Source organism: Xenopus laevis, chromosome 8S (assembly GCF_017654675.1).
Source record: "Xenopus laevis strain J_2021 chromosome 8S, Xenopus_laevis_v10.1, whole genome shotgun sequence".
Lineage (NCBI taxonomy): Eukaryota > Metazoa > Chordata > Amphibia > Anura > Pipidae > Xenopus > Xenopus laevis.
The window spans coordinates 6,950,370-6,964,341 of record NC_054386.1 but is presented as its reverse complement, the minus strand read 5'-3'; the positions used below and the strand labels follow the sequence as shown (position 1 = coordinate 6,964,341).

General features: G+C 40.5%; 1 protein-coding gene across 1 annotated transcript in view; it reads right to left on the bottom strand.

Annotated features, from left to right (window-relative positions):
* Positions 1-10,115, bottom strand: part of arid4a.S (AT-rich interaction domain 4A S homeolog) — a 28,265-nt gene extending 18,150 nt beyond the window's left edge. Inside the window, exons 1-5 of the mRNA NM_001096627.1 lie at positions 10,101-10,115; positions 8,011-8,067; positions 3,197-3,307; positions 1,326-1,391; positions 483-573 (exon numbers count right to left, since the gene is read on the bottom strand). Of these exons, the coding sequence (NP_001090096.1) occupies positions 483-573; positions 1,326-1,391; positions 3,197-3,307; positions 8,011-8,016 (274 nt within the window). The 5' untranslated portion in view covers positions 8,017-8,067; positions 10,101-10,115. The remainder of the gene's footprint in view (positions 1-482; positions 574-1,325; positions 1,392-3,196; positions 3,308-8,010; positions 8,068-10,100) is intronic.
* Positions 10,116-13,972: the final 3,857 nt, after the last annotated feature.

Sequence of the window (13,972 nt, the reverse complement as noted above, 5' to 3'; positions counted from 1 at the left end):
TGAATCAGTCTCAGTGGGACTTGGCTTAACTATTGAGTGTTGTTTTAAGATCTACCAGGCAGCTGTTATCTTGTGTTAGGGAGCTGCTGTCTGGTTACCTTCCCATTGTTTTTTGTTAGGCTGCTGGGGGGGGGATATCACTCCAACTTGCAGTACAGCAGTAAAGGGTGACTGAAGTTTATCAGAGCACAAGTCACATGACTGGGGGCAGCTGGGAAACTGAAAATATGTCTAGCCCCATGTCAGATTTCAAAATTGAATATAAAAATGTTTTGCTCTTTTTAAAAATGGATTTCAGTGCAGAATTCTGCTGGAGCAGCACTATTAAGACAAGTGATGTGTTAAGACAAGTGACTTCCAATAACAATTTTGTTATTGACTTCCAGGCATTTTATATCAGGTTGAAGAAAAAAAAAAATCTTCTAATCAACAAGGAATGTAATACACCAATATAAAAAACAACAACTTCTGGTGGTACTTACCTACTGTATACCAGCTTGCATCCGTCAATTTACTAATAATGGCTTCCTGCGGGGATCCATCAGTTGTTTTCATTTCAACTGTTGCACCAACCTACAGACACAAATTAGATCATGAGTTGACTAACATCATTTGAGAAATTTGGTTTTTTATCATAGAGGTGTGCAATTATCCATCATCAATGTACTTTTAGAAGACCCCTACATTTTATACTCTGTGACTTATCTAATTCTGGCAGAGAGAATTCCCAGGATGGCACTAAGGGGCACATTTACTAAGCTTGAGTGAAGGATTAGAATAAAAAATACTTCGAATTTCAAAGTATTTTTTTGGCTACTTCGACCAGACTACGACTTCGAATAGAATGATTTGAACTAAAAATCGTTCGACTATTAGATAGTCGAAGTACTGTCTCTTTAAAAAAAACTTCGACCACCTACTTTGCCATCTAAAACCTACCGAGCACCAATGTTAGTCTATGGGGAAGGTCCCCACAGGCTTCCCTAGCAATTTCTGATATAAGGAAAATCGTTCGATCGATGGATTAAAATCCTTCGAATCGTTCGAATTGCTGTAAATCCTTCGACTTAGATATTCGAAGGATTTAACTTTGATGGTAGAATATCGAGGGTTAATTAACCCTCGATATTCGACCCATAGTAAATGTGCCCCTTACAGTAACAGAGAACTAGTATTTTAGGGCATAATTTTTTAAATATTTATAGCATATTGACAAGATGGCAGCTAAAACATTTCCATTAGTGATAGTGCCCTTTCATTGGTTCCCCATTAATTAACGAAAAATAAAATATTGACTAGTTACCCAACCACCTCCCAACACTCACTCTTAAAGGTCCTTTCACTTGGTCATCCTGGACAAGCTGAGTAGAGTTATCTGGCTTCAGAGTAACCTGTAAAATGCAACAACATTTACAAATATTCCAACCTTTTGCTGAATTGGGGCATGTGAATTAATTAACAGCCTTAGCCCTTTGGCTGGCCAATGAGTTGCAACTACATTTACTGTAACAAGGGTGATCTACTGGATAAGAAACAATCTTCCCAAAACAGCTGATATTAACATTTTGAGAAGACAGACACCAATAAAACATGCTCGTAATGTTTCTCAAACCTTAATCATAAATGTTAATGTAGTCACCCTTCTTCCTTTCAACTACACCGAAACTAAACTATTGTTTTAATGGGATTCTGTGTAGAAGGCCACAGGTTTACTTTCTAAATTAACTTGCCAGTGCCATCACACACACACACACACACACACACACACCAAGGGGCACACATTCCCCTCCATCACATTCCTGGCTGAAAAATAAAGTATTAAACAAAGTCTACACTAAACGGTGATCCTATGCACAAAGAATGACCCAATACATTAATATGTAAGTAACACCACAACCTCTTTGAGATACAAAAGCATGTAGTCTAGTTGTCCAAAACCCTCTACCTTTGAAGAGTAACAAGAAATCCAGGGCTGCACAGAGCCAGAGGTTCTCTCCTACCTTTGCAGAGCTAAACTTCCTTTTTAAAGTAGAAACAAACCCGTACTAGAAAAAAAAATCCTACCCTGTGTAGACCAACCTCCCTCCTCCCCCACAGCCTAACTGCCCCCCTGGGCAAATGCCCCTAATTTTTTACTTACCTTTCGTGCAGATCTGGCCTCGGCAGTTCATGGGCACCATCTTCCTTTTTTGGTCTTCTTCGGAATCTGAGCGGAGTTTCAACGCATGCAGAAATTTTCGTGACTTTCGGCGCATGCACAGTGGTTCGTGACCAGAAATTTACTCCAACTGTGCGTGCGATGAAACTCTGCTCAGATTCTGAAGAAGACCGAAAAAAAAAGATGGCGCCCATGAACTCCCGAGGCCAGATCTGCACGGAGGGGTAAGTAAAAGATTAGGGGCATTTTCCCGGTGGGGCAGGTAGGCTGCGGGGGAGGAGGGGGTTGTCTACGCAGAGTAGGGTTTTTTCCTAGTACGGGTTTGTTTCTCCTTTAAAAAGGAAGTTTAACTCTGCAAAGGTAGGAAAGAACAGCTGGCTCTGTGCAGCCCTGGATTTCTTGTTTCTTGTTCATACTGTAGCCCTTTTATATATTATTGTGCTGCTTAATAATTAGGTGCTACATAAATAAACGGTGGCTCCATTTTGTTGTACAGGTATGGTATCCGTTATCTGGAAACCATTATCCAGAAAGCTCCGAACTACAGAAAAGCCGTCTCCCATAGACTCCATTTTAACCAAATAATCCAAATTTTTAAACATTTCCTATGTAATAATTAAACAGTGCATTGTACTTGATCCCAACTAAGATATAATTAATCCTTATTAGAAGCAAAACCAGCCTATTGGGTTTATTTCATGTTTAAAAGGTTATCTAGTAGACTTAAGATACGAAGATCCAAATTACGAAAAGATTTGTTATCCGGAAAGCCTCAGGTCCCGAGCATTCTGGATAACAGGTCCCACCCCTGTACTAGAATATTTATTGACCCTTTGAGTGCCAAGGTGTAAAGTGCACTACTAATGGTCACATAGAATCTGCAAGTGCACACAAAAAAAACAAATATTTAAAAAGCGAGTTCATCTCCTTAATGAATAAAAAAAAATTGTAGAGAATAAGTGTGTATGTGTTAATCCCATATGCCGCATTTCTAAATTGATATGCAATGTATGAAGCTACGACATAACCAATACATACCTTGACTTTTACCAGCCTTTTTACGGTCTTGATTTTTGCCTCACAGAAGGCACCCCGGTACTTGGCACTAACATCAGTCCCCACTGTTAGGTAGGCAGGCTCATCCACTGCCTAAACATCCGTGGAGAAAATAGAGTTCAGCTTTAATCAGATTTACTGACAAGCAACAGAAAGTATTTCTTTTGTTTGTTTAAATAAATCGTTATGCTCATAATTCATATATAACAAAATCAGACAAATGTGTGAAAGACATTTTTAGAAACAAGGTATAGGTAAACAGAATGGCAAGAATACACGCAACTGATATGAAGATAGCTGTGCATATATACAAGGTTATACAATCTTACCATCCCTTGCATACAACGTTTTCATTAAAAATACAAAAACCAGGTCTCAGTACCCAAGGAATGTTAATACTATAATGTCTTTAAACAGCACAACACTTTATATGGTTGAACAATGAATTTACCCTCAAGTTTCAGTATATACTGAATAAAAATTAGTCAAACTTATAAGCGTGACATTAGATAAAGTGCATACTTATAAAAAGTTGATGGCACAAATATTAAGCGCATAAATTACATTAAAGGAGAACTAACCCCTAAAAATGAATGTGGCTAAAAATGCCATATTTTATATAGTGAACTTATTGCACGAGGCTAAAGTTTGAGCTTGTCAATAGCAGCAATGATCCAGGACTTCAAACTTGTCACAGGGGGTCACCATCTTGGAAAGTGTCTGTGACACTCACATGCTCAGTGGGCTCTGATTGGCCGTTGAGAAGCTAAGCTTAGGGCTCGTCACTAATTATCCAGCAGAAAATGAGCTTCCCTGGCTGTAATATAAGCTGATGCTACAGGTTTGCTGATTATTAAATTCTGATGCTAATTGCACTGGTTTCTGTGCTGCCATGTAGTAATTATGTGTATTAATTACTAATCAGCCTTATATTGTGACATTTCTATTCTATGTGTACTGTATATTGTGAGTGGGTCCCTAAGCTCAGTAAGTGACAGCAGCACAGAGCATGTGCATTGAATCAGCAGAAAAGAAGATGGGGAGCTACTGGGGCATCTTTGGAGACACAGATCTTTACTGCTTAAGGGCTGTGGTTGCCTTGGGCTGGTACAGTAGCACAAAACATACATATTTATCAAGGGTCGAAGTTCGAACAACTTCAAACTTCTAATTCAATAGGACTAACCGAATAGAGGTTGAAGGCTTTTGGGGGTCGCAGTGGTCCGTATTCGAATCGTACGATCGAAGGAATAGCACCTTCGATCTACTTTGATTCAAAGTTTTTCCTCCAAAAAACTTCAATCTCTCAAACTCCACCAATTGCCTCCATATAGGTTCTAGGAGGTCCCCAATAAGCTAAAACAGAAGCAGCTTTTAGGTGGCGAATGGTCGAAGTTTTAAAGAGACAGTCAAATCGAAGTTGAAGTATTCCCTAGTCGAAGTACACAAAAAAATAGCTAGGAATTCTAAGTTTTTTACTTCGAAAATTCACTTCGACCTTTGATAAATCTGCCCCATAATGTACAACATTTCTAGCTACTTTAGTGAAGCTTTAGTTCTCCTTTAATTACAGAAGCTGATTTTGGAATTGTTACAAAGGCTGTGTGTGCATGTCTGATGTCAAACGTTTACACATAGCAATCAGAATAATGTCAATACATACTAGAAAAGCTTGGAACTATAATACAAGTGGATCTTGAGAACCACGTTCGTACATTGTCACATATATCGCCAAGACCTCTACTACTTGCTACAAGCTTTAAAAGGTTGCAGATCTCTCAACAAAGTGAAGTACAGAACCAACCAGAAAGAGACACAAGCACTGCATCTTATATTTAAAGAGATAAGGACACGTTCCTATAAATATCGTAGGAACGGGTCAGTATCAAGGAGGAGCTGCACGCTAAATATTTTCCTCTAAAAGCCCCCCCCCCCCAGCCAAGAGAAAACAACCCTCTGACACTGCCAATAGATATTCTGTTTTGTTTCAGTCAGGTTGGGCTGGGGGCGGCACGATCCTTCCATGTGCCAATTACAAATGAAAACAGGACTTCAGCCTATGGAAGGGTCTCTAGAACACTATAAGGAAAAAGTTTTCAACTCCCTAAGCAATTTAACAGAAACTAAAGTATGTACTATTTTAAAAATAGCCCCATGTTTAAGAAACATTTCACTTAAAGCCAGCGGAACAGTTTCAGCCTACCACATTCTAATAACTGCAAGAGAGGCTCAAAGCTTTACAGACTTTTTACGTAGTACAACATCAGTTTATTATTAAAAGGAACATCAACAAAAGAAAATGTTTTTAAGTAATGAATAAATGATGTAGTGCTGCCCTGCATTAGTAAAACTGGGGTAATTGCTTCATAAACTCTGCTATATTTTATATGAACAAACTGCTGTTTAGCCATGGGGGCAGCCATTCAAGCACAGGATACACAGTAGATAACAGATAAGTACTACTATAGTTTATATAAACAAGCTTCTGTGTAGCCATGGGGGCAGCCATTCAAGCACAGGATAAACAGTAGATAACAGATAAGTACTACTATAGTTTATATAAACAAGCTGCTGTGTAGCCATGGGGGCAGCCATTCAAGCACAGGATACACAGTAGATAACAGATAAGTACTACTATAGTTTATATAAACAAGATGCTGTGTAGCCATGGGGGGCAGCCATTCAAGCACAGGATAAACAGTAGATAACAGATAAGAACTATTATAGTTTATATAAACAAGCTGCTGTGTAGCCATGGGGGCAGCCATTCAAGCACAGGATACACAGTAGATAACAGATAAGTACTACTATAGTTTATATAAACAAGCTGCTGTGTAGCCATGGGGGGCAGCCATTCAAGCACAGGATACACAGAAGATAACAGATAAGCACTGCAGAATCACATTGTATACTACAGAGCTTATCTGTTACCTGCTGTGTATCCTGTGCCTTTTCTCCTTTTTCAGCTTTAAATGGCTGCCCCCACAGCTACACAGCAGATTTTTTATATAAACTAAAGTATAGTTTCTGAAGCAAACACTGAACTTTTACCAGCGCAGGACAACAGTACATTATATTTTAATTATTATTAAAAAAAAAAAAAAAAAAAAAAAAACTTTAATTTTTTGGTGTTACTGTTCCTTTAATGATAGTTTCCAACTTTTTTCTATCTAATGATAGAAAAAAGTTGGAAACTATGAAACCATTAAACCTAACATGTTGTCTGAAGGAAAGAGTCATTTTTCAGTTTGGCCGGTAAGAAACTTTAGAGCAGTGATCTCCAATAAGTGGTATAAAAACCAGGTGTACTGCCAAACAGAACCTCCTGTAGGCTGTCAGTCCACAAAGGGGCTACCAACAGCCAATCACAGCCCTTATTTGGCACCCCCTGAAACTTTTTACAAGCTTGTGTAAAGCTGGCCATAGACGCAAAGATATCGTACGATTGCTGTCAGGGGCAGAACATTGCTGATCTGTTCTTTTACTAATCTGACTGGTAAGACTTTGATCTGAATGGTTAGTGGCGGGTCGGAAGATGGGAAAGTCCGATCGTACGATGATTCGTACGATCGGATCTTTGCATCTATGGCCAGCTTTACTCCCCAACTCTTTACATTTGAATGTGGCTCACGGTTAAAAAAAAAAAAAATCCTGTTTGGATAACTAGATAAACATTGCTTTCACATTTGAAACATTCTATGAAGGAGAAGGAAAGGCATCCTGCATTTGGGGGTGCCAAATGTTAGGCACCCCAAGTGAATGTATTGACTTACCTGAAACCCCGGGCTGGTGCTCCTATCAGCAGAAAACTGCACCGGCCCGGGGTTATTCCAGTGAGCACCACGGAGTGATCCTCTTCCGGCTTCTTCTTTCTTCAAATTTCCCGGGGCAGGCACATGCGCAGTTAAGTGAAAAGCCGAACTTTAACTAAAAAGTTGCTATTTCGTTCTACTCCGCGTGCGAAGAAAGTGGAAAACGGAAGAGGATCGCTCTGTGGTGCTCATTGATATAACCCCGGGCCGGTGCAGTTTTCTGCTGATAGGAGCACTGGCTCGATGTTTCAGGTAAGTCAATACAATCACTTGGGGATGCCTAACATTTAGAACCCCCAAGTGCAGGATGCCTTTCCTTCTCCTTTAAGCACAATATCAAACATTGAAAAAACAAAAAGTCTAACGGAGAGCTGTGGCACAAATGTAAATTTCCCCAACTGCATTATAAAGGCTTAGCTCCACCACAATAAGGCAATGCATATACAGGTATAGGATCCCTTATCCGGAAACCCGATATACAGAAAGCTCCGAATTACGGAATAGTTGTCTCCCATAGACTCCATTTTATCCAAATAATCCAAATTTTTAAAAATGATTTCCTTTTTCTCTGTAATAATAAAACAGTAGCTTGTACTTGATCCCAACTAAGATATAATTAATCCTTATTGGAGGCAAAACCAGCCTATTGGGTTTATTTAATGTTTACATGATTTTCTAGCAGACTTAAGGCATGAAGACCCAAATTACGGAAAGATCCGTTATCTGGAAAACCCCAGGTCCCCGAGCATTCTGGATAACAGGTCCCATACCTGTACCATGGCACGCTGAAGTGTAAAGCAAAAGAAATATGTACATAAAGATCGGCCTCTACGGATAATGATAACACGTGTGAATAGGAAGTTTCCTTTTACTGAAAGTCCAATGCACTTTGTCATAGTTTAGCAAACAGACGCACAGCGCTTTCCAAGGGTGAAAAAAAAAAAATGTAATCTACCATGTAAGAAAATATATAAAACAACTTACCTTCATCGTCAAAGGTTATTTGAGGGATTCCAGCTCGAAGATTTGTCTTCACTACAACTGCAGAGATAAGAAAGAGAACAGGACCGATGTTAATTACGTACACAAAAGTATTTGTAAGTAGACTGTAAGCTCTACAGGGCAGGGACCTCCTTCCCACTATGTCTCTGACCACATAGCACTTCAGCTCTTTGTCCTATGATTCTGTATATATTTATTATGTGATTTGTCTTCCCCGTGTATACTGATATATACATATATAATACACAAAAGCCATGAATATCCTGTAAATTATATCCCTATAAACGGTGAGTTCTGATGTCATCAGTTATAAACGGTGAGTTCTGATGTCATTTCTGTCACATGACTCACTGAAACTTGTGTATTATAATAAATAAAGTACCCCCAGTTGTAAAATATGAGGATATTAGAAGTAACCTCGGAGTTCCATGACCTGTATAAAAACACTCAGCCTTCGGCCTCGTGTTTTTATATGGTCATGAAACTCCTCAGTGACTTATAATATCCTTATATTTTACAAGAGGGGGTACTTTATTCACTATATATACTCCAACAAATAGGAGCGCACGACTATAAGTAAATAATGAAAGCTGGGAGCCTTGAAAATAAACAAAAATGCACCATTGACGCCACTGCAAAAATAAGTCGGCTTAAGGTCGCCATACATGGAGAGATCCGCCAAACGAGCGGATCTCTCTCCGATATGCCCACCTTGAGGTGGGCAATATTGGGCTGATCCTAACGATGCCTAACGGGCGGTTGGATCGCGGGACCGCATCAACGAACAGATGCGGCCGCGATCTGACGGGATTTTTAGTCCAGTCCGATTGATATCTGCCCGACTTTCGGCCAGATCTCGATCGGGGAAGCCCGTCGGGGGGCCCCATACAAGGGCCAATAAGCTGCCGACTCGGTCTGTCACCAGCTTTTATCGGCCCATGTATGGCCACCTTTAGGCAACAAGTCGAATGAAGTGGCGGTTTGTTGGAAGACCAACGTTTCGATTCCGCACAGGAATCTTCGTCGCTGTGCGGGATGGAACCACTTCAATTGACTTGTTGCCTAAGCCGACTTGTTTTTGGAGCGGCGTCATGCGTTATACGTACACCCATAATACAAGTTAAAAATGATGCTTGATGCCAATGTTATTAATAGGGGAAAAAAACCCAGCAATAATATAGGAAGGCAGGTTTTTTTTTTTCCAGAAAAGGTGGCAACCCTACATACAAGTAGTACATAGAAATGTAACTTCAAAGGCCACATCAAAGAGACCCCATAAATAAATAAAAGCCTAATAACTATGGCCTTCGCTGTTATTAACCAATAAGCCTTTGGCTGCTGGAGGATGCTGGGAGTTGAAGTCCAATGACAGCTGGAGAGTCATATAGTTCAGGCCTCACTGGAGGGAAGGGATTAAATGGAGCACACAGGGGCTGCAGTAATGTTGAGGTGACTCCTCAGTACATCGGTTGCTCTTCACAGGGGCCCCATCAGGATCTCCCTCAGGCCCTGTACAAGTAGAAGATGAAGTGCAGCTTTCAGGGGCCCCTACACGATGTCCATCCCCTGTGATGCCGGAGCCTTCATGACTTCAAGTGGACTTCCTGCGTGGACCAGGGCGGGCTGAGAGAGAGAGACTGAACATGAAGCTGAGGGGGAATTAAAGGGGCCTCGATTGAGAGTGGAAGTTATAGATTCACCTCAGCCAAAGAGCCGCAGTTTATTCATAAAAGCGACAGACCAATCCGTGCGCCCTGTGACCCTGAACAGAGACCCCCCCCCCCAGCACTACAATTCCTTATCCCACAAGAACATACCAAGTAAAACACAGGGGAGCTTGCAAAGGCCTCACATCCCCCCTCGGCCCCTGAAGTGAAACTGCACGTATCCGCCTGCCATTCAAACCCAATCACCGTCACATTCCTTCAAAGTGTCCACTAAGAAGAAGTCAGAGCTCGGACAAGCCGGGCGCCCCCTCCAAAACACAAACACCCGCCCCTCGCCGATGTCTCCTCTTGAGAGGCGGAAGAACAGACGCAAATGCAATGAGATAAGGAAAAAGTTTCACTCACACACTCGGCTCCTACAACTCCCCGCTTGCACGGAACTGCAAGCAATAAACGAAATAACAAGCTGTTGAGCAGAAGCAGTCCTTCTCGGAAGCTCATTGGCTTACCCTCATGCCATGGGGAGCGTTCCAACTATCTCATTGGCGACTGTTTCGCGTTTATTCATTGGCTATGTATTCGCCACGCGTTGATAGGTCCTTCCAAATACAGGTAAGGAAAGGATACCATGTGATTGGATATTTTTTTGCTGACAGTCACTATTGGGCATCATAGGTTGAAGACGGCCTCTGTCCGAACGTGATTAGGCATCACATATCCGGATGGAAATCGTCGAGTTTTGATTGGTTAAATGAAGTAAAGGCGGATCGTGTGCCCGTTATATCATTGGCTGTCCCGTTTCCTGGAAACGGAACTAAGCCGAGTTTAGAACAAGCTGAAAAGGCTGCGCAGGAAAGGAGGGGCTTGTATGGCGCGCCACTTAATTACGCATGCGCTTGCAAGAAAGCCTCAGCGCCATTTTATAGCTATTTCCCATTTTAATGCTTGGAGAGGCAACAGGCAAGAAGGACTGCGGAGACGGTGGAATTGTGTGGGTATATTTGCTACTTTCTGCTGTACAACACTCGGCTGTGCCCTTCGGAGGTATCAGCGCTGCGGAATGCGGGGTTTTCAAGCCGTTCGGATTTAGGTTTTATACAGAAAGGTCAGATGAAGCCTGTGACGTCGATTGCCAGCGAAGGCCATTTGCTTAGATGACGCCGTCTTCTCTGTAGCGTCACCGGAAGTGATGGGAGCTACGAACGCTAATTACCTGACTGAAGCATCCGGTGCGCACCACTTCCTCTCTAAATGGGTCGTACCCAGGTGTATGTATAGCGCGGAGGTTGCAAAGCTGGGCTCGTGTATTAATCATGTCTACGGGGGGAAGCGGCTACAGACTGTATTTACTTCCCTTTCGTCCACACGTGGTACATAACTCACCCGAGACTTGTCACTAGAAGTAATCTGTTCAATTCAACTATTTGGTGTGTTTAGTGGAGACACTTTATAGTGCAGCTCATGGGTTACATAATCGTGGTCTTATGTGGCCTTTATATTTCTATATGTTTTGTTAAAGGGGTCGATCACCTTTACGGTAACTTTTTATTATGTTATAGAACTGCCAATTCTAAGCAACTTTTCAATTCGTCTTCATTATTTAATTTTTATAGTTATTTGCCTTTTTCTTTTGCAGCTTTCAAATGGGGGTCGCTGACCCCTTCTAAAAAAAAACAAATGCTCAGTAAGACTACAAATGTATTGTTGTTGCTTCTTTTTTTATTTATCTTTCTATTCAGGCCTCTCCTATTCATATTCCAGTCTCTTATAGCAAATCACTGGTTGCTAGGGTCATTTGGTCTCTAGCAACCAGAATTCTTAAAATGCAAATTGAAGAGCTGCTGAATAAAAAGCGAAATAACTCCTAAACATTAAATAATAGAAAAATTAAAGCCAATTACTAAGTTATCTCAAAGGTGAGGAACCCCTTTTAAAATGTGCCTATGATTTATAGGGGATTCTAAGCGTAAAGGATAAGTAAACCTCAAAAATTAGTGAATGTAAAATTGATGAGGGGGCTGTTCTAAGCACTTTTGCAATGTACATTCATTATTTTTTTTTTTTTCTTAATTTCAAGATATTAAAGGGGAACTATCGCGAAAATGAAAATCTAATATTTGCTTCAACATACTGACATAAGAAACTTTCTGAATGCTTTTCATGTACAGTATTGGCCAGATTAATTGTTCGGGTTTTGGAAAACTGAACAGAAGTTCAGACCGGAACAGGCCTTATAAAAACCGAACTGTTTGGGTCAAAACTGAACCAGTTGCAACCCTATTCTGACTCCTGAACAATGTAGCAGCTGGTTAAGGTCCAAGAGTCACAACCAGAAAGCAAACCGCTCAAACAAATACTAATTTAAGTAAATACTTCGGTTGCTCATCTTAAAGGGGTATCGCAAAAATGTAATATTAGCTTCCTCATACTGAAATAAGAATCTTTCTAAATACAATCAATTAAATATTCTGCATTGTTTCTGAAATCAAGTTTATCTTCACTATTCCTCTCTCAGCCTCTGTTTCCCTTCATTCTGTCTTCATGCAGCAGTTGGGTGTCAGATATTCATTGACAGTTAGATCAAATATATCTTATAGGGGGGCTCCTTTTGCCTAGAAGATGTATTAGAGGTCACTCTATTAAATCACCAGACATCATGTCTCTCTACATGCAGGATTTGTGCAAAAGGCAGTTATTTTGTTTGTACTGGAATCAGTGATTTAAGTGAGCGCTAATACATCTGCTAAGAAAGAAATATGAATGATCCAATATCTTATAGGGGGCTTCCTTTCCTAGCAGATGAATTAGAGCTCACTCAAATAACTGATTCCAGTACAAAAAAAATCTAACAAAATAACTGCCTTTTGCACACTATGTCTGGTGATTTTAATAGAGTGAGCTCTAATACATCTTCTAGGCAAAAGGAGCCCCCCCATAAGATATATTGGATCTAACTGTCAATGAATATCTGACACCCAACTGCTGCATGAAGACAGAATGGAGAGGGATAGTGAATATAAACCCTTTTCAGAAACGATGCCGAATTTATCAATTGTATTTAGCTTCTTCTAGTATAAGGCAGTTTATATTAAATTTTCGTGATTGTTTTCCTTTAAAAGCATTAAATTAACATCAATGAATTTTGTTACAACAGCACCACCTGTTTCCCACCAGTCTGACCAGCAAGTAGTCAAGGAAGTTGTCAGGAGAAAAAAAGAGGCTGCTCTGATGTTCTTCTGCTTAGGAAAACAATTAGAAACCTTTCTCACATCTTTCCTAAGCAGAAGAACATCAGAGCAGCCTCTTTTTTTTCTCCTGACAACTTCCTTGACTACTTGGTGGTCAGACTGGTGGGAAACTGACCAGCAGGTGGCGCTGTTGTAACAAAATTCATATTAACAGCACATGAATTCTTTAATATTTTGGAATTTAACATAAATGTACATTGCAAAAGTGCTTAGAATAACCCACTCATCAATTATACATTTGTTGCATCCCTAGCAGTAACCCATGGCAACCACTCAGAAGATTGCTTTCAGTGTTCAACCTGCAGCTGACTGAAAGAAGTTCATCACTAATTGGTTGCCATGGGTTACTGCCTAGGGGCAAATTTGCCCAGTGTTTATATATGAGCCCCCTTGAGTTGCAGGTATAGTGGGTAAAGTATTGCTAAACAGTGCAACTTGGTAGGTGTTTTGTGTTAATGGTTGAGGGTTTTTAATATCACTATTAGCAGTCAGGTAGGTTTTCTACCTCGTGGGCTCACAGTTGGCTCATTCTCTGAAAGAACATGTACATTGCCCGTGTGTTGTGGGAAATAGCCCCGTGCTGTAAATAAACCCATCTAGCCATTATTCCCTATGTTGTGTGCAGGCAGTGACCTATTCCTGTACTTTCTTTTTAAAGTAAACTTGTTTCCTATAGTCTGAGTTCTGCACATCTCTTCACATCTCTTCACAGCCCACTACAGACGTGTATAGATAATCAGGATATTTTGATATGAATAAAACTTTCCTAATTGGTTTTTTTTTAACCTGGATTTGTAGTATCCGATGCATTAGAACTGTCAAAACCACTGTAGTGAGTGCCATTACACTTGCCCTTGAATTTCCCACTTCCGTGTAAATAATGCAATTAAAATTTATGTTAATCGCTCATTTGTGTGTACAGCTTTCATCAATTTTAATGACAACAGACTGCCTAAGTGAACACCTTTGACTGAATTCTTTGTTCCCAGGCCTTATAAATGGAGTGGGGGGGGGGCTCATAATGACAAA